Source organism: Electrophorus electricus, chromosome 2, assembly GCF_013358815.1.
Source record: "Electrophorus electricus isolate fEleEle1 chromosome 2, fEleEle1.pri, whole genome shotgun sequence".
Classification (NCBI taxonomy): domain Eukaryota; kingdom Metazoa; phylum Chordata; class Actinopteri; order Gymnotiformes; family Gymnotidae; genus Electrophorus; species Electrophorus electricus.
Genome location: NC_049536.1, coordinates 31760475 through 31780455, shown reverse-complemented (window position 1 = coordinate 31780455; position 19981 = coordinate 31760475). Strand labels below are relative to the sequence as shown.

The window sequence follows — 19981 nt, the reverse complement described above, 5'->3', positions numbered from 1 at the left end:
AGGCTGAATGTGAGATTCATAGTAAGCTGTCCTCTAGCGAAACTGCCCTGACTTCTTGTATGAACTGATTTGTTTCACATATACTCACCACACCCTTTCTCATCGCTGTTGTCAATGCAGTCGTCGCTGTGGTCGCACACCTGGCTGGTCGGCACACAGTTCCCATTGTCGCACTGGAAGTTCCCAGGAGGGCACGTAGGGACCGGCGTCTGGCACAGGTGCTCCAGCTCGTCGGACTCGTCGCCACAGTCATTGTCACCGTCGCACAGGAAGTCCCGCGAGACGCAGCGACCGTTCTGACATGTAAACTGGTACTGCTGACACGGCTGATAGGTGCAGCCCTGCTCATCACTGCTGTCTCCACAGTCGTTACGTCGGTCACACCTACAACGTAAAACACATCCAATAGCATCTTTAAATGCCTTAACTGTCCCTGTCAAGCTGAGCCTTGCGTATGGGTGCGTTGTAGTTACACGTAAGACATGTATCTTTCCTTTGTCATACACAGTCATGTATCATGCTTTCAGTACAACGCATGACCAGTGCTGCCGTACTTAGACAAAATGTTTTGTTAACGTGATCCCCTGTCCCTCCCACTTGGAAGAGAGGTGGAAATTGAAGGTGGAAACTGAGTGGCAGGTGCTGACCTGTAGGAGCTGCGGATGCACAGGCCGTTGCTGCAGGAGAACTCGCTGGCCGAGCAGGACCGCCGCGTGCAGTTCTGGTGCTCGTCGTAGGCGTCTGCACAGTCTGCATCTCCATCGCACACCCAGTCGCGGGGGATGCACCTCCTCTGTGGGGGTCGGTTATTCACACAGGTGAACTCCAGAGGAGAGCAGCTTCGGTTAGCTGTGCATTACAGACACACAGAAAAGACAACGTTACGTGGCGCATAAATTTCTCTGAGCAAACAATTCAAATCTTTAAACTGGATTAAAACATATATGGAGTAAACATGTCTTCATGAAATAAACATGCCTAAAAGGCCATCGGTCTAAAAGGCCATCGGTCTACATTTAAGGCTGTCAAATATTAAAACAATTTGGCACGCAGTAGAATAAGAGCTCTGCTTAACAATAACCTATATTGCAGTGTAGCCAACTTTTTGTGATCTTGTTCTAAACATTCCTTTCTTCTTTATACATTTAAACATTTTAGACAGTTGCACAAAGTATGATCCCTTTCATTTCATGTGGGTCTAAATTTCTAGGTCCCAACTAAGTGAACCCTGGCTTCCCGTTTTTTGGTTCCCCAGCTCCAGCCTGTGCGTTGTGGGCACATACACTGGACAGAGACCATGCAAGCCGGCTGTGATGCAGGGAGAGGCAGCCAGCGACAGAAGGCAGCCACAAAGCAACGAGTCAGGCCAACGAAATCAGGAATGTGTCCGCCTTACTCTGAGGCTCCAGCTTGCAGGCTCACACCACAGATGCCCTCCTGTATACCTACTGGGCTATCTGACTGCACAATAAAATACGGAGAGGAGAGAAGAGGAGAGGAGAGGGAGATAAACAGCTAAGGGAAGGAACCAGTAGAGAAGAAGGAAGTAGATTTACTTGGGGGGGAACAATACAGATAACAAAGGAAGACCTAAAGGGAGGGACGAGAGGAGAGTGTTATTCAGGAGAGAGAAGAAAGGAGAGAGGAACTAGGAGAGGACTGCTCACCACAGTTGTGCCTCTGGTCCTCATCACTCATGTCACCGCAGTCATTGTCTCCGTCGCAGATCCAGGAGGATGCAATGCACCTGCCATCATCGCAGCGGAACTGGTCTGAGCTGCAGGTCCTCACCAAGGTGGCTGATGGGTGAACACACATCACAAAAGCCCAGGCCTGAGCAACGAGGAGCTGAAACTGAAAGCATCTCATGTTTTGGCAGTTTGGACTGAGATGAAGATCTCAACTTCCTCTCTCATTCTCATCATGTTTCGTCAAATTGGACAACAAAAATGTCAGTGAAGGTTTACATTTAGGACCTACAGAAAGTGAATTTCTCTGAACAAATAAGCATTGTTGGGCAGAATTCCTATCTCTAGTGTTCTGTTCCAACAAAAGCCAGGGAGCGGCATTATAATTATCAGTGAACAAAAGAGAGGGGAGGTGCATGTGAAGGGGACACTAGCAAGTGCCACCGGGGAGGAATGCAGCAGACAATGGGTGGCTGTATTGACAACAGGCCTTACACTCTCATATACGCGCACACACACACACACACACACACACACACACACACCCCTTTACTGATAATGCATATAGGACAACAATATCAACGGTATACATAAATATTTGAGACAAATATTGTATTATAACATTTTCCTTTAGATAATCACAAAGACAACATTAGTGTAAACTTATTGATAAAAATATGTCCATGTAGACACAAAGAAGCACTATAGGATTACATTTATCCCCGGGGACTTGGCAGAACTGTGGAATCACTGGATTTGCAATCAAAAATCAGCTATAAAAGAATAGATAATCACAATTCCTTGTCTTTCCTTTTCTTGTGTGCATATTTAGATTTTTTTTTTCCCCCTTTGTTGAAATGTTAACAGGATGCTGCTGCCATTATTAGCATACTGGACACACGTTGTGCAGTAGTTCTAGATGGTAATTAAAAGCTCATGTGTGTAACTCACTGCAGGTGGAGGGTTCATCTGAACCATCTACACAGTCAGTTCCCCCATCACAGTACCAGTGTGCTGGAATGCAGCGCCCACTGGAGCAGCGGAACTCACTCTGGGTACATGTGGACGTGGCTGGGGAGGTGTAGAGCACACAGATGTGTTTAGTCATCAGAATGAGCTTTTATTGGCAAATGATTACTAGCGAGGGTTGACTAGTTGTTCTCTACATGATGGGTCATTTATGACGCCAAACGTGAGGAGAATGCCACAATGTGGCTTTTGAATTTCATTAAAACTGTGGACAATTCTTTGCCAGTGCCAAATGAATGTTTTAGTTACAAAGCAGTTCACTGGGCTTGCACTATTGCCTTTAACCAAATGCCAAATGCTAGGTTTAGAATGAAGTATCCCTAAGTCAAAAACTAATTAAACAAATTACTAACAATTACTAATTAAACAAATGTAAATAGTTCACGAAAATAAACTCGCTCCTAAATTACCATGAAACCTATAAACTGACCTCTGAGACAAAGAGTACAGAGTATGAGAACTGTTCCCTTCAAACAGCAAACTCACCACAGTGTGTGGGGCTCTCATCACTCATATCTCCACAGTCATTATCCCCATCACACAAGTAAGAGCGTGGGATACAGATGTTAGTGGTATGACATTTAGTGTGTTCAGGCTGACAGGTCCTCTCAGCTAAGGGACAAGAGTAAAATAAATAAAAAATCAACATACTGCATTAAAAATAGTAGGAAATTCTCAACAGCTGCAAGTCATAAAGACTATATAGATTTTTCAATCTAGGGTATTAAACTTAGTGCAACCAAAGTGGTTTGTTAAATGAGCGTATATTACAGTGATCAGACACTGTATCGCGCGCATACCACAGCTCCGCTCATCAGAAGTTCCGTTGTCGAAGCAATTATTAATGCCATTGCACACATACTCCCGCGCGATGCAGCGTCCGTTGTTGCAGGCAAACTCCGTGTCCGGATCACAGGGACGAAACAGGCAGCCTGCTTCATCACTGTTATCGCTGCAGTCATTGTAGTGGTCACAGCGGTAGTGGTATGGCACACACCGGCCATTTCCACATGTGAACATAGTGGGCTCACACGTGTGAAAGGCTTCCAATCACAACCAGAAAGAGACACAGGGATTTTTTTGAGACAAAAAACAGAATTAGAAAGCAGTCCTATGTGGTGTCCCAGAGTAGGGAACAGAGCTCTAGAGCAGAGAGTAGTGCTTTTCCTATAGAAAAAGAAACTTGCAAACTCTTGCTCCACTAAGTATTAGTAGTGATTCTAGTCTTGTGCTGAGTTCTAATATCTAGATTATCCTTTCCCTGGATTGTGTACAGAGCAAGGAATTATTATTTCATCGAGTCCAGACTTTTCAGGAAGGTATTTCTTGAAGTTCAGTGGATAAGTGACAGTTCTCAAACATCTGGTATTACCTGTCAAGGAAATAAACGCTGCCACTTCTGCGACTGCATGCAAAAGGAAACATGCATTTTCTTAATGATTAGTAATCTGTGGTGGAAGGTATTATATGCAGGCAAATCTATGTCTGCTCTACAAGAGGGGACTAGAGAATGATAATTATACACACCAAAAGCGAAATCACTGTTGGATCCTGGAGAAAAAGATTAAATTACAGAAATCAGCAAATGGCAAGTGGCAGCAAATTAGCGAACAGATAAGAAAAAGATGGCAGAGAAGACAGGATCAGCAAGTGCAAAGAACGAAGCATGATTCTGAAGCAAAGATATTAAGACAAACACAAAAATCATGCTATCAGAGATGACAGGTGCTTACATATACCAGAAAGAACACATGACTAACAGGCACACAAACTAGCGATATCCCTGCTACAAACATTGTGGCATTCAGTGGTATTCAGTAAGCAGAATTAAAGTGAACTCAACTGTTATTAACTGTGTATTCTGTTCAATTGATGCAGTGAGCTTTACCTTTTCAAAACACAAAGTGGAAGCTATTAGAATGAGTATAATTCAGACAGCAGAAAGCACGGGTGAGGTCAGAGATAAAAGGGGGTTAGGTTTGGTTAGGGATGAGCCTCCATGAAACAGCGGTACGGCATCAGGAGTCCGGCTTACCACAGACTCTCTCCAACTCGTCACTGTCGTCTCCACAGTCGTTGTCATTATCACATTTCCACTGGGCACGGATGCAGCGACCGTTCATGCAGGTGAACTGGCCAGGAAGACAGCGCGTGCCGTTGTCATGGATACAATATTTGTCATCAGCCAGGTACCAACGGCCCTCAGATGGACACCGGCACTCTGCCCCATGAGGACCTGCGAATGATAATAGTACAGCAGGTTAAGGTTTGTGGTGCCAGGAGACACTTTTGTTAATTCCTGAAATGCCAGTTGACATGGTTGTCTCAGCATGGCTATGGTGCCTTTGAGTCTGACATAACCCTTATTTTGAACTCAAAAAAGTCTTTCAATACATTGATAAAGGTTACTTCATTGCATCAACAAAGAAAGTTCAACTGTTACTGGTTATCAATGGAGTGCAACAATCATCCTAATTGACTATCTATAAGTAGCTGTGTTAAATTAGCTTGAAAGGTCTTCGGCACCTGGAGTGCAGATGTGGCTACAGCCTCCGTTGAACTGCAGGCAGGGGCTGCTACATTGTTGCTGTTTACTGTTAGACAGCACATGGATGTCCATGGGCCGGGACGGAAGGTTCTGGAGCATAACCCTCTGGTCCGAGCCATCGTGCTTGTTGGCTCTGTAGATGCTGCGTGTGTTCCAGTCTGTCCAGAAGATATGCTGTCCATACACAGTCATGGCAAATGGGTAGATGGCTGTGCCAACGATGACCTCACGGTTGGACCCAGTAAGTGAACAACGCTCAATTTTCTGTCTGATTGCACACAAATCAAAACAAATGATTTCAAAGGACTGCGTTAGCACTGATAGTTCATGAGTCATTTTAAAATATGTGTTCACTGGTTAAAAAAAAAAAGAAAAAAAAAAAAGAATGATACTTTGATTTGATAGACATACTGCACATGCATATGTTAACATATAGAGAGAGAATGTCAATCTTAAAATACAGCAAGAGATGCAAAAGAATCTTACAGGCTGGCATCTGCCCAGTAGAGTCTTTCGTCATCATAGTCTAGGGTAAGCCCATTGGGCCAAACCAAACTGCTGTTAACTATATCATTCCGGAAGTTTCCACCCAGAGTTGCTCGTTCAATCTTAGCATTGGTGCCCCAGTCAGTCCAGTACATGTACCTAACATAAAACGTATAAAGGAATGTTTCTCATCAAAGCACTAAAATGCATGTGATGTTTGTAATTAAGGAACATGCATGTTGGGCAAAGAAAATAGAACAGTATGAAATATTACTAAAGGATGCTACAGGAAAGGAATACCTACCCTCGGCATGGGTCCACCATGATGGCTCGTGGTCTGGGCACCTGAGCTATAAGAGTCCTCTGAGACCCATCCACAGCCATGGAATTGATGGTCTGGTTAACATAGTCACTGTAATAGATCCTCTTATTGATCCAATCGTAGGCAATACCATCAGGGGCACCTAGATCTACATATATAGAAGACATACTGCATCACCTATACACTATGAGCATTTTGTATAAGGTTTAGGTTAAATGAACAAGTGGAATTGAACTTGATCATTAAATCCCATTTTAAGTTTATGGCCAAGGTATATGAGTAGCATTTCCTGGATTAATGACTGTAGATTTTTTTTTTTTTTTTTTTTTTGTAAACTAAGAAAGCAAGGATTGCATTTTTTTTTCTATACCCCTACACTAATTTGACCAAACCCTAGAAGAAGTGCTGCTTACATCAGTCTGAGCAGCACCAACCAAAGAAATTGGTTTGTGGATTGTGCTACTAACATTATCACAGAATATAATTATCACTCTCTTAATTATGACAAAATGAATAATTACTATTTATTTTTTCTTAATAATACAAGTACGACACACACAAAAAAAACATGTTCTCACCACAAAAGAGCAAACTATGGGGAAATAAATAAGTTGTGTCGTATAATGTAATGTAATGTACCTGAAGCTACTATGGTAGCAGGTGAGGTGGGAGATGACAAGCTAATGTAACTGATCTTGCTCTGTCCTGCTCCAGAGCTCTGGGTGAAGTAGAGCCTATAGTCCATCTTGTCGTAATCCAGAGCAACAGATGTGGGGGCCACGTTGACCACTGGGAAGGGCAGCGAGTGGTCTTCGGGGTCCAGCCGTAGTGAGCGCACCGTGCTCTCTGTTGTGTATATGAGATAATCATCTCGGGACACCACACAGCTTGTGCCATCCACAGCCAGGTTCCCAAAGGCACAGGCACACTTTCTAGTCTGAGTTCCTGGCAGAGCAAAGCAGAAATGAGCACAGCCTCCATTGGACATCAAGCAGGGGTTGTTATTCAGTTCCTGGGATGACATGGACTGCATCCTCTGGTCAAAGATGGTAACGTCTCGTAGCATGTTGATGTTGTCCCTGATCACTATTGGCTGGTCAGTATTTCCTGGCTCTTTACTGACCTGGAAGACCTTTTTCAAGTTCCTGTCAACCCAGATGATCTTATTCTCAAACACTGTGATGCCATATGGGGTGGGGTAGCGGCTCCCAAAGCGTACAATTTCAGTTTCGCCTCCATTGGGCCGGACTCGGGCAATCATGTCCAGTGAGTCATCCACCCAATAAATGTATCCATTCTGGTGGTCCAGAGCCAGTCCTCTGGGTGTGATGATACCAGAGGAGACCAGTGCAGTCCGGTTTGTACCATCTAGGTGAGCCTGCTCAATTTTGGGGTTCTGCCCATAGTCAGCCCAGAACAGGTATCTGTTTTTGGGGTCCACTACAATGTGTCGAGGCATATCCACCTGGGTCTTCAGGAGGACACGTCGGAAACTGGTGTTAAGGCGAATGACTTCAATGAATGTCTCTGTCAAAAAGGCATTTGTGAAGTATAGGTTTCCTGTCCAAATACAGAGAAAATGTATACAAATTGGTCACTTCTTTAAATAAAATCCTTAATGTCCAAAATGTGGTTTGACAATATTTATCAAGGAATAGAATGGCTATTAACACATTCTATTCCTTAAATACTAACTGCCACAATTATCCTTATAAATAACTAAATAAAATAATAAAATAATCTTTGTCAACAGTCAAAAAAGCCAATACATTCATTTGACCTTAAAACTAATATTTGCAATTTTAGGAACAATTGTCCTGTGTTTTGTTTATTCCACCTGTGAGCTTATCTTGAACACTGTAAAAAGGCATCTATAGCTATAGGCACTCAGCACCATGATCTCACTGAAAAGCTGATTAAAATCATTATGCACTGGATCCACCTGCACACAAACCCTACCCACACTCAGAACTCTGAACTCTTCTGGAATGTTCCTGCTATTCTGTGCAGCTTGAATTTCACATCATTTGCAGCTTCCAGAATCATACACAGGAGTAGGTACAGGTAATTGGTACAGAGTCTGTTATTTAATGCATGTTATAAACTTTGATTGTGGTCCATCATCAGAGCACAAAGGAGGATCAAAATAATTTCCTGTACCTGCAGCCCAGTCCACAGCGATGCCTCGGATCCCATTGCGTCCAATCCCAGAGGTGACAATGTTACGGAACCCTGATCCGTCTGGCTTGATCCGGCGGATTCCATTCTGAGAAGCAACAGTACTGCTGAAGTCACACCAGTACAGGAATCCAGAAGGCATGTGCACATCCACATGCAAAGCATTTCGGCCTACAGGATACACACACACACATACACACACACACACACACACAAATATTGCTGCATTGGCGATATTAAGACTTGGCAGCTACAAAACTGTACAGAAAACAGCACATTTCAGGTCACTGCAATGAAACCTTGCAGCCTTTTCGATATATATATTTAGTGCATAGTCTCCACAGAATAAAAAGTAAAAATTCTCGCTTCAAGCTGAATTTTTTTTCCAGTTTACTTAACAAAAATAATTCTCCATCACCATACAAAAAAAAAGAGCTTTAAATAAATCATCCGCTTTAGATGAAACACATTTCAGCTAACTCTGCACTCCATTATACAAAATAACTCTATAATAGTACATAGTAAACCAACCATCATTGCTATCCACTCAGCTATTTAAAACACCCACCTCTCCCTGCCACTGGAACCATTGCCTCAGAATGGTCAGCTCCCTCCAGACTGAAGCCCTTGATGGCAGTGAGCATGGAGATGACCACAAAGGACTGGTAGGGAGCACAGCTCCTGTTATTAGCGCTGAGTCTGAAGCCTGTAGCACAGGCACAGGAGAAGAAACCTCCAGGACGAGGCAAACACAGCTGCTCACACGTGCCTACATTATTACTGCAGCCATTAGAAGTGCCTGCAGAAGCTAGAGAGAGTGAGGAGAGAGAGAGAGAGAGAGAGAGAGAGAGAGAGAGAGAGAGAGAGAGAGATTGCCTATGCAATACATTTCCGGGATGTTTCAGACAAGCTCATTTATAACCATTTGCAGCAATACCACTACAAATGTGATCAATTATGAGTATTTGTCTCAACTTCCCTGGCTTCTCCTGTTTATAACTGGACAAGGCTGCACAAAAAGCACTGTTCTGTGCCAGAGGAATGAACCTGTCCATTGACAATGGAACAAAAGAACACTGATTCTTCCTGGCACAAAGTCAACCACCGAGAAGAACAAATTGGTAATGTTATACCTCATTTAAAGCCATTCCTCCCTGGTAACTGCCACATGTCTATCCCAGATAAGATAACTTCCGAAGACAGACGCAAGGCAGTCAGTGTTTGGAGGGAAGGGGTGTGGTTAGGGGCCAAAAAGGCTATTGATAAGATTCTAAAACTAGATAACAGATTCGTAATGATTGTCACTCACTCTCTCTGTAGTGCACTTTCAGTACTCTCAGACCAGCCATGTTGTCGCGCAACACAATTTTGTTGGATCCTGAGGCTTTGTCCACGCGTTCAATCACCTCAAAGTCCCTGTCAGTGAAGTAGAGGTACGGTCCGTGCACAGCCACGCCCCAGGGGCGGGACAAGCCAGAAACCACGGTGATGCGGTTCGTCCCGTCTACATCCCCTTTCTCAATCTGTTTAGAGGTTTACAGCAGCAATCGAAACATTCTAAATCAAATTTGGTATCAAAGAAGTCATGAGTAAAGACAATATCAATAAATATAGCATATTAAATGCTGGTAGATGTAGTTGCGGCTAACCAGTCCGGTCCCGGTGACAGCCCAGTAGAGTTTGTTCTCTTCTATGTCTATTGTGATAAACTCCACATGCTCCAGGTTATTGGTGAAAAGAGTGACTGAGTTTGAGCCGTCCATGTCTGCACATGCTACCTTGGCTGGAATGCCACTCTCTGTACCTTGGTCTGTCCAGTACATCTTCCTGGAACACACGCAGGGTGCACACAGTCCGCAGAGAGTTGTCATATTGGTTGATGTAACACTATCTGCCTGAAACAACATCTAGAACGTTTTTGGTTTGTTTTTTTGTTTTTAAGTCATTACTGCATTCAGCACAGCTTCTTGATGTCACTGCAACCTTAGAACTGAAGACACCCAATGCATGCAAGACATGCAATGGTTCCTGGCAGTGCATCGGTGTGCTAAGTGGGTGATTTAAGTGACCACTCAGCATATAAGTGTAAGTACCAGAGCATTGTTAAACTGGGGCTTACCCACGCGCTGGGTCCACTGCTATGCCAATGGGGGTGCCCACACCAGTTGTAGTACCATTGTTGGTGATAAGAGTCCTCCTGTACTGCATGTCTCCTTTCAGCCTCAGTACCTAAACAAATAGTTCCAAAAAACTTGCACAATATATTATGTACAGTGGTTATTATCTTCTTCTTGACAATTTTTTTTTAAAGCAAAACCCTGCTTTGGGAATTTACCTATAAATCCTAAACTGAATGGCTCTTGGATTTTAGTTGAGATCTTAAATATGTTTGGCTGTAAGATACGAAGGCTATATCACCTCTATGGACTGTGAGGATGGGTTGGTGTAGTATAGATTTTGAGTCATCCAGTCAAGAGCCAATCCCACTGGAGATCCCAAGATGGCCGCTGGGGCAAATTCAGTCCTGTTAGTGCCATCTGACTTGACCCTGTGGATCTCTCCCTGTATAGAAAAATGGATCATGAAATCATGAAAGTAATTGAAATTGAAATCAACTCGTTATTTCAGCTCATACACAGATTCAAACTGCTTGTAAATGATTTTGTGAATGCATAGCCAGCACTTATAAGGGCAAGTGGGGGGCTTTGTAGAGACACTTGAAAGAGGTCATCAGGTTAAAGGGAGGGGGTCAGTAGATCTGGAGTTAGAACCTCAGTTACAAAAGTTTTAACATCAAAGAAAAAAAAAATTTACATTACACGGTAAACTTGATTTGTATTTGGCTAATCACTGAGCTTCGTTCTCATGCTTACAGGATGTTCAACCCAGTAGATCATCTGCTCAGCATCATCAAAGTCCACGTCGTATCCATTTTGCAGCCCAGCAACAGGTACCATGGCATCATTGCCCTTATCATCAGGGTTGAGGGAGATACCATAAATGATGCTGTCCCTAACAACCACCAGGAAGGGATCATCCACTGTAAGATAATATATACCATATCATACGCTGAGCTGTTTGATTTCAATAAAAATGTATCACTTGCAGTTTGTATTCACATACAGTGCCAGGGCTATTGATACTTTTATAACATATACTTCCCTAACACAATTTAATGCATGAAATCACCATTCAGAGCCTGCAATACTGATGCACAAGGCTTAAACTGCAGCATGGGCTATCAGTTGCCAGAATTTTGAAAGATTGTCACAAAGTTGGTCTGTATTCTCCCTGAAGTCTTGCTGTGTCATCAGAGATTAGGATCAGTAGACACACTCATTCTAAGTCTGAGGTAATCTTTCATCTCTTTGGGGAAAATGTGCTTGACATCGTTGACAAAAGCTGAAACCTGAGCATAGCTGGATGATTGCCCTAAAGAGGACCCACTGGATTTAAGATTAAAGCTCTCTAGTCTGTATTCAACCATAACCATAAGATGAGCTAAGAGCTTTTCTGATTGTAAATATTTGCCCTCAGAGAGGGAGAGATCATGGGGCAAAATGAAAATGGGCTGCTGTTGACAAGATGTGCTTCCTGAGGGACACATATCCATTGTCCCTAAAGACTGCTCCATTCAGTCAGTGAAAAGGAGATTAACCAAAGTGAGGCCAAAGTGAAAGACACAGCAACATTCAAGAATTCAAAATGTATTTTTAAAAGAGAATAATAATCTAATTTAATAATATATTAAAAAGCCATATATATATATATGAAACATGCAATTTTGCATGTTATACCTCTAACACAGGTGAGCTGGTCAGCTGCCAGTATCCAGCCTGAGGGACAGGCACAGGAATAAAACCTGGGGCCAGACGCAGACAGCAGGCAGATGTGGGTGCAGGGGCTAACTGCACATGGGTTGTCACCTGGTATGAGAAAAGTCAAAAAGAAAATTGTATGGGTTAGAAGCAAAAAACACAATATGGCACACTTTCACATTTGCACATTTCATGGTCATACAGCTCATTCAGGGGTAACGTTTCATTACCAAATTCCCACACTGAAAACAACTTTTTTCTGTACATCAGATTACACAAAGAGCCATGGCTTTTCAAATCAATCTTAAAACCCAATTACCCACACATCCCATCTTCAAATCTTACAGGCAATTCTTTTTGCACTTCAGTTTGGCTTATGAAACATAACCAGGACTGTTTGGTCAGGTGGTTGAAAATACTGAGTCATACCTGCCGGCTGCCTGGCTGGATGCATTGCCACCAGGCCCATGGGCTGGGGCAGGTTATACAGCATCACCGTCTGGTTCTCTCCGTGCCACTTGTTGGCCCGGATCACGCGGTTGACGTATCTGTCGGTCCAATACACAAAATCCTCAAAAATGGTAATTGCGTGGGGGTGTTGCAGTACCTTTTTATTGAGAGACAAGAAGCGAAATTTATTCACATGGGTTAAGAGTGTAACGAAATACACATAAGTAAATAACCCAAAAGAATGTCTCACCAGATCACTGGCCAGAACTTGTTTCCGGTTGTTCCCATTGTAATCACAATAGTCAATGAAATCCAGGTAAGCATCAGCGAAGTAGAGAAGGCTGTTTGGATAGTCTATGGTCAGGCCATTTGGCCAGTAGAGCTTGTTGCTGATGATGGGGGTCCTCAGCTTTCCATCCATGCTAGCTCTCTCAATGCGAGGGTTTCTCCCCCAGTCCGTCCAAAACATGAGATGAACACTAAGACCCACAGAAGAATTAGCTTTCATCTTTTATTCACTATTATTACCTATTATGCTTTTCTATTTTTTCCCCTTCCTTTTGGTGTATTTTATTTGCTTGTGCATGTAAACGGTCTACAAAATTACAAAGTCCAAAGTACACGCAAAAGTGCGTAACTCTCGCCCCCAAAGAAAACACTTTTCAGACATTTTCTTTGTTACAGGATGATGCAGTTCTGGCACATGATCTCTAAAAGAGATCATACAGTATGAGAACAATGTTTTTTAGAACATTGATACATGTAGTTCTATTCTAGCATATGTATTCTAGTAAGAAAAGCATAACTGGTCCCCTTTAAATGTTAATGTAGCTTAACAGACAAAAAAAAAATCTAATTTATACCAGTGTATAGCGTACATTCCAAAACATAAGGAATATTTTTCTCCCTTTTGTTTTAACAGCACAATCATGCTGGCATTGTAATTTGCTAAATTATTGCACCTGTATATCAAAGAGCTTACCCATTCCTGGGGTCGAGCACAAGACCTCTGGGGTTGGTGACATTGACACTGATGAGCACTGTCCTATGGGAGCCATCCAGCCTGGCCACTTCTATGGTCTCCAAGATGTAGTCTGTCCAGTAGAGGTTTCTTCCTACCCAGTCAACTGCAAGACTTTCTGTGACTGTCACACCGCTGTCAAAGATCTGCAAGTGTACAGAGAGCATAACGAGCATAAAGTCTGTTTTGTAGGACATCACAAGAATTCTAAGAAGCAAATCCAAAAGGAAATGTGTTTCATGTCAATAACTTGGAGCTTTTTAAAACTTGAAACTCCTGAATCTTTACCACAGTCCTGTCACTGCCATTCTTGTGTGCACTCCATATTTGGTCCTGGGTGGTGTCTGACCAGTACACACGGTCGGTCGCAGAGTCAAAATCGACTGCCACAATATTGCGGCCATCTCTGACAATGGAGCGCACCACGTTCGGCTGCGAGAAGATGTCATCAGATATAATCTGATTACGACTGGCCACCAGCAGAATGGCCTCTCGAGATCCTGTCAGATTGGGAAAATCAAATCTCTGTTATACAAAGAATTACAAAGGCACATTTTTGACATCCTTGCTATCAGTCTGGGTGTTACAGCATGCAAACGGCAATGAATGAGCCTCACAGAAGCACAAAAAGAAGCTATGTGGTAAAATAATGTGGAGAAAAAAGGAAGGGATATCAAATGACAGCATTTTTTAAGCAGGTTATCTCTCTGGTGGATGGGTCTATGTCAGTAGGACAGCTCATAAACAACCCTTTGTCTGGTGATTAAGACCTAATTACCCCATGTAAAAGTTTTTGACTGACATATATGTTATTTGTCTTATCTGTAGTAATCAGATCAGAGGGCAGAGTGCAGGAGGCAGCAGCAGCAGCAGACAGCAGCTCCTCTCAGATCAAGCATGGCTCCACTCCACTGATATCTCCTCTACTATTACCACAAATGTCACAAGCTATGCATATATCTGATTGTAAGTGTCTCTTTCTTTTTCTGTCTTGCTTAGTTGGCCACCTACGGATATGTAGGAACACATGCAAAAACGTGTGCGTGCATGCACACACTTATAAACATGCACTTACACACACAAACACACACACACACACACACCTGAGGCTTTGCACGTTCGTCCATCTGCCTCAAGCATGTATCCATCCTCACAGTGGCAACGAAATGAACCTCGCTCGTTGAAGCAATGCTGGCTGCACAGGCCAGGAGGGGTACACTCATCTATGTCCTCACACGTCTTTGAGTCGTTACTCAGCTGGTAGCCAACTGGACATGTGCACTGAGCCCCAAATGGACCCTGGATACATCCATGAGTGCAGCCTGCGTTGTGGTCAGAACAACTCTCCTGATCTATACAGTGGGCAAAAAAATAAATAAATAAAAAAATTCTTGAAATTATTGAATGGCCATTGCATCAGTGCTGCTACTTAAAATAGTAGTAAATAGTTTTGTTTTTTAGTTACATTTTCAATCTCACGTATAGTCTTTCGCACAGTATGTTCCATGCCAGTTAATATAGTTAATACAAAGTTTTATATTCCTGTGGTAGAATATTATTTACTCAATGTACTAGACTTAACGATTACAGGTTCAATAACACTCAGTGTAAAATCAGAGAGTTAGTGAGCACAGTGAGACAGAGAGCGGAAAACCAGTGCTACATGCAGAGGACTGTGAGCGACTGAAGACTTGGCCTACCTGGTAAAGGCTCATCTGAGAGCAGTGAGGAAGGGGTGCATGGAAAAGGGAAATCACAGATCACTTTAAAGTTAATTACTAGATCACAGCCACACATGCAGGATTCGAAACACCTGAAGATTCCTCAGAGGCATAATTCAAACCCATATATTATGTAACACCGGCAGAAAATACCAAATATTATTCACACAAAACAAACATTAATTCCAGTGATTTCTGATTTCGTAATTACCAAACAATACAAAACATCATAGAAAAAAAACAATATTTCAAAAACATTCAAGAATAAAAGTACATTTCCTTAATCAGTATATCAAGAAACTTGATTTCATTCCATCATTAAGGAATACGTGTTTCAAAAGCCTGAAATTAATTGTGACAGTGATGATTGCAGTCTGTTGTCTTATGCTTTTGGGAGTGTAGCCTAATGATACCTGCTGTGAACAGTGGATTATAGTACAAAAGAAGTGAAATAACCTGAACCAGCTCATTGCATAGGACATGTAGTTGTAGTTTCATTAAAGAGTAAAACAATGTAGGCTGCCTGGGATCAGGGACATTTTCACTTTTCTGGCAGAAGCTGCACATGCAACCAGTTTCGCAATATTGGCAAGCTGGTCCTAGTGCAGGCCTGGGTGTCTCCTTAGAGCTCAGCAAGCCAAACTTTAACGACTTACTGCAGAGGGGGGACTCGTCTGCTTCATTCGGGCAGTCGGGCGTATTGTCGCACACTCTGCTCAGGTTGACGCACACGCTGTGGCCCGCACACTGCCACTGCCAGCTAGGGCAGCGGAACGGTGGGATGGGGCAGTCGCGCTCATCACTGCCATCCCGGCAGTCGTTGTCACCGTCGCAGAGCCAGCTGCGGAAGACGCAGTTGCCATTGTCGCAGCGGAAGAGCGAGGTGGGGCAGGTGCGTGGGGGGCAAACACGGTGTTCGTCAGATCCGTCCTCGCAGTCCGGGTGGCCGTCGCACTCCCAGGCGGCTGGCACGCAGCTGCCATCGGACTGGCACTGGAACTCGCTCTCGTGGTGGCACATGCCCGGTGGCCTGGTTGCTGCATGGGCAAAGGACACAGTCTAATTTTTATTCATTTTTATTTGATTTTTATTGAAGGTGGGTGCTTCGTAACATCTTAATTGTCAGGATTTCAGGATTTTGCAGAATGTAAAGTAATTGCATGAATAACACCGGAACGAGTCACAAAACGTGCTACACTCACGACAATCAGACTCATCCGAATGATCGTTGCAATCGAAAACCCCATCACAGCGGTAGAAGGCGTTCACACACTGGTGTCCATTGGCGCACTTGAACTCATAGCCAGTGCAGTTGTATACTGCAGCACAGCATTCAATTTACAAAGAACATTTCAGAATTGATGACCAAAAACACAGTACTAAAGTGAATGAGCTTTGTTTAAATTAGGCATACAGTTTATTAGGCTAAATTGCTCTTTCAGGAGTTTAGCATTTACAATGTTTCGAGGAGCAAAATGACTCTTACCACAGCCCTGTTCATCAGCCCCGTCCACGCAGTCTCTGTCTCCGTCACAAACATAGGCTGGGTCAATACAGCGGTGGTCAGGGCACTGAAACTGACCCGGGTGGCATGTCCCTATAGCATCTAACAATCAATCAAATTTAAAACCATCAGGAAGGTGGATGCTCCGATAAACGCCAGGCATAAACAGAGCAGAACTTCCAGATGCTTCTTACCGCAATTGAGTTCGTCAGATCCATCGCCGCAGTCGTTATCGGTGTCACAGAGCCAGGTGCGCGGGACGCAGCGGTGGTTGGCGCAGCTGAACTGGTCAGCCTGACATGTGCCAGGAACCTGCGTAGGACACTCTCTCTCATCACTGCCATCAAAACAGTCGCGGTAGCCATCGCAGTGCCAGCTCCTAGGAACACAGTGCTGGTTGGAACAGGTGAAAGCACTGGAGGAGCAGGTGTTGTCTGAATGAGCAGAGAGGGCCAAGCAGAGGGTCATCATTCATGTTGTTAACACAGGAAACAATATAAGCAAAAATAGAAGGAAAGTGCCCTTTCCTCACATTTAATCTCCCCTACTGTAGCTACGCATTGTACAGAAAACTGGAAGTATCAGGTGTAAATTTATTACTGTTAGCTCCACAGCTGGCCTCATCGCTGTTGTCGTGGCAGTCATCAACGCCGTCACACCGATAGCTCTGAGGGACACATCTCCCATTTGAGCAGGAGAATGAGTTGGAGCCACACTGCAGCGTAGGTGGTTCGTTGGACGGATCCTCGAGACATGTCTGCTGGTTGGGTGACAGCTTCATTCCGTAAGGGCAGCCACACATGCGCTGGGAGTAAGGGGCTGGGAAACAGAAGTGACTGCAGTCCCCATTAGGGTTCGAAGGCCTGTTGCAGAAGTTTGAACCTGAGAAACCACAGTAAATATGCAGAATACTGTGTGACACGTATGACATGAGAACAGTGCTTCTCAAAAAACTAAACATGTTAAATGCCCATTACATTGCTCATATACTGCAAGCCTATTCATATCAGTTATGAAGTAGAGTACTAATTAAACAAAACTTTTGTGGAAATGTTTAATCTTTAAAGGTTAGCTATCCCTAACCTTCTGCATGTAAACTTCACAGGAGAGAGAGAGCCAAACAGAGAGAGAGAGAGAGAGTGGGGGGGGGTAGATGGTGATTGGATGAAAGCTCCCCTCACCAGTCTGCAAGTCAGCGTTGAAAGATTTGACATGCATAATGTGACTGATCCCCCGTCGGATAATCATCATCTCTCCCCCATCCGTTTTGCGAACACGGACAATCCCCCCTAGACGCCAGTCAGTGAAGTATGCGTAACCTACAGCAGACACATACATTAATCTCAGAGTTTAACTTCTTGTCCTAGATTCTTTACCTTCCTCCCTTTGAACTACAAGGCTCCACAATGTACAAACACATACACTGTACATAATAAGAATTTAGCAGAATTACAATGTTTAGGGCATATTTTAGTCATGATACACCTATTTTATTCAATACAATTCAACTTATTTATAATAAGTTGCAATAATATTTATTACTGTAATAGTAACAATGTTATTATAATAAATCTTTATACTCATGACATCTTTCAATAAGATCATTCTGATTATAATTATGTAAATGATTAATAGAATCTCACCTCCAAAAATAGTAAGTCCAAATGGATGGGACATTTGTGTGATACGATCCAATGACAATCTGTTCTGACCGTCAAAATTACTGTGCTCAATTTTATCAAAGAAAGCATCCACCCAGTACAAACGCATTGAACTAGGGAGAAAAGTCAGACACAGAGAAAGAGAGGTAGCTTTTAGGATAAAGTTCAGAGAAACAGGATTATAACAGATCATGTTTCTAAGGAGATTAACTAGCTTTAGGAGGAGCAAACAATAAATGTTCAACAGGCCGCATGGCACAAATGTAAGGCTCTAAAGATCAGGACGTAACTGTTCTTTTATGAATCAAAATAGCGATGACCCTTGTCTGTTTGGCATTACTAGCATGTTTGAATAGAGCATGGTAATGGTTTAATGACTTGGCTCACCTCCAGTCAATGGCGAGACCATTAGGCCAGCCAAGAGTGGTGTTTACAATTGACTGGGCATGTGACCCATCACACCAGGACCTCATAATCTTCGCTGGACGGTACCAGTCAGTCCAGAAAATAAAACTGGCAAAAACACACATAGATGAGAACATGAACACACAGACCCAAAACTAAAATTATTTGGAACTTTCTGCCCTTACATTCTTTTAACTCTCCAACCTCTGACCACAACAGTTTCTGTGCAGGGATGCTTTTGTAGAACTGTCAGCTAGGTTTTTCATTTTTATCCTAAGAGGTTTTGACAGGTTATTCAAAAACTCTGCAGGGTTTTCTCTCTTAAGCCAAGTTCTTAGTAGAAACTACAATACTAGCCTTCATGCAGCACTAATCTCACCTCTTGGGCCCTGAGACCTTATGACTTTGAAGCCATTGGAAATGTCCCACTACCGCTGTATAATCCCTTTATCTGCCCAGGTTCAAAGTAGGAACAATCTTTGAATGGTCAGGCACCTCCTGCATTATGGTAGGTGTGACTGGATACAAATGGCCAGATAGCTAAGGATTTTTCATGGTGTAGGAAAACAGAGCCAAAGTGAAAGCTAGGCCTCTTGAGCCTTGTTCCTGGCTCAGACCTGCACATTCAATTGTGTTTTCAATTGACATTTGAACGTAGCTGTGGTTTCTGACCACAGTTATCACCACACTTATTTTCGCATGGAAATTTTTGTTTAGTTTAGGCTTCACACAGAAATTTATAACTACAAATTAGAAAACTAATTATTTTCACTTTTACTTTTTATAATAGAACAGTGTTGGACAGATAATTACACCAATCTAGCTAAACACAGCATGACCCATTAAAACTCACCCGACAATTGGATGTACCACTATAGATCTTGGGTTGTTCAGGTTGCGCACAATGGCTCTTCTTGACTTGTCCGTTACTTTCATGACTGATATACTCCTGTAGCGTGGGTCAGTCCAGTACAGGTTTTTTGATATCCAGTCATAAGCCAGGTCCTCCACACCATCTACCCGATTGGCTGCAAGTACCTCCCTCTCTTTAGGGATCAAAGAAGATTACAATAGTGAAATAGTTATATAGAGAGAATAATTACATAGTCATGAGCTTATTTCACAAAGTAACTGCAAAAGCACACCACTG

The 19981-nt window shown here is 43.0% G+C and overlaps 1 protein-coding gene across 2 annotated transcripts in view; it reads right to left on the bottom strand.

The window, feature by feature from the left end:
* lrp2a (low density lipoprotein receptor-related protein 2a) overlaps positions 1–19981 on the bottom strand; it is a 54235-nt gene that overhangs the window by 17053 nt on the left and 17201 nt on the right. The window contains exons 17-51 of one of the 2 annotated variants that reach the window (XM_035522824.1): positions 19685–19877; positions 18814–18939; positions 18409–18539; positions 17947–18084; positions 17366–17647; positions 16960–17199; positions 16748–16867; positions 16464–16580; positions 15918–16298; positions 15241–15255; positions 14644–14892; positions 13829–14040; positions 13502–13686; positions 12770–12998; positions 12499–12676; positions 12049–12177; positions 11125–11291; positions 10670–10813; positions 10371–10480; positions 9901–10078; positions 9561–9774; positions 8820–9059; positions 8234–8422; positions 6713–7633; positions 6056–6221; positions 5752–5910; positions 5244–5533; positions 4753–4953; positions 4245–4268; positions 3518–3760; positions 3204–3329; positions 2640–2759; positions 1668–1799; positions 648–849; positions 89–384 (exon numbers count right to left, since the gene is read on the bottom strand). In XM_035522824.1, the coding sequence (XP_035378717.1) occupies positions 89–384; positions 648–849; positions 1668–1799; positions 2640–2759; positions 3204–3329; positions 3518–3760; positions 4245–4268; positions 4753–4953; positions 5244–5533; positions 5752–5910; positions 6056–6221; positions 6713–7633; positions 8234–8422; positions 8820–9059; positions 9561–9774; positions 9901–10078; positions 10371–10480; positions 10670–10813; positions 11125–11291; positions 12049–12177; positions 12499–12676; positions 12770–12998; positions 13502–13686; positions 13829–14040; positions 14644–14892; positions 15241–15255; positions 15918–16298; positions 16464–16580; positions 16748–16867; positions 16960–17199; positions 17366–17647; positions 17947–18084; positions 18409–18539; positions 18814–18939; positions 19685–19877 (7047 nt within the window). The remainder of the gene's footprint in view (positions 1–88; positions 385–647; positions 850–1667; positions 1800–2639; positions 2760–3203; positions 3330–3517; positions 3761–4244; positions 4269–4752; positions 4954–5243; positions 5534–5751; positions 5911–6055; positions 6222–6712; positions 7634–8233; positions 8423–8819; positions 9060–9560; positions 9775–9900; positions 10079–10370; positions 10481–10669; positions 10814–11124; positions 11292–12048; positions 12178–12498; positions 12677–12769; positions 12999–13501; positions 13687–13828; positions 14041–14643; positions 14893–15240; positions 15256–15917; positions 16299–16463; positions 16581–16747; positions 16868–16959; positions 17200–17365; positions 17648–17946; positions 18085–18408; positions 18540–18813; positions 18940–19684; positions 19878–19981) is intronic. The other variant, XM_027021121.2, reaches the window with a different exon arrangement.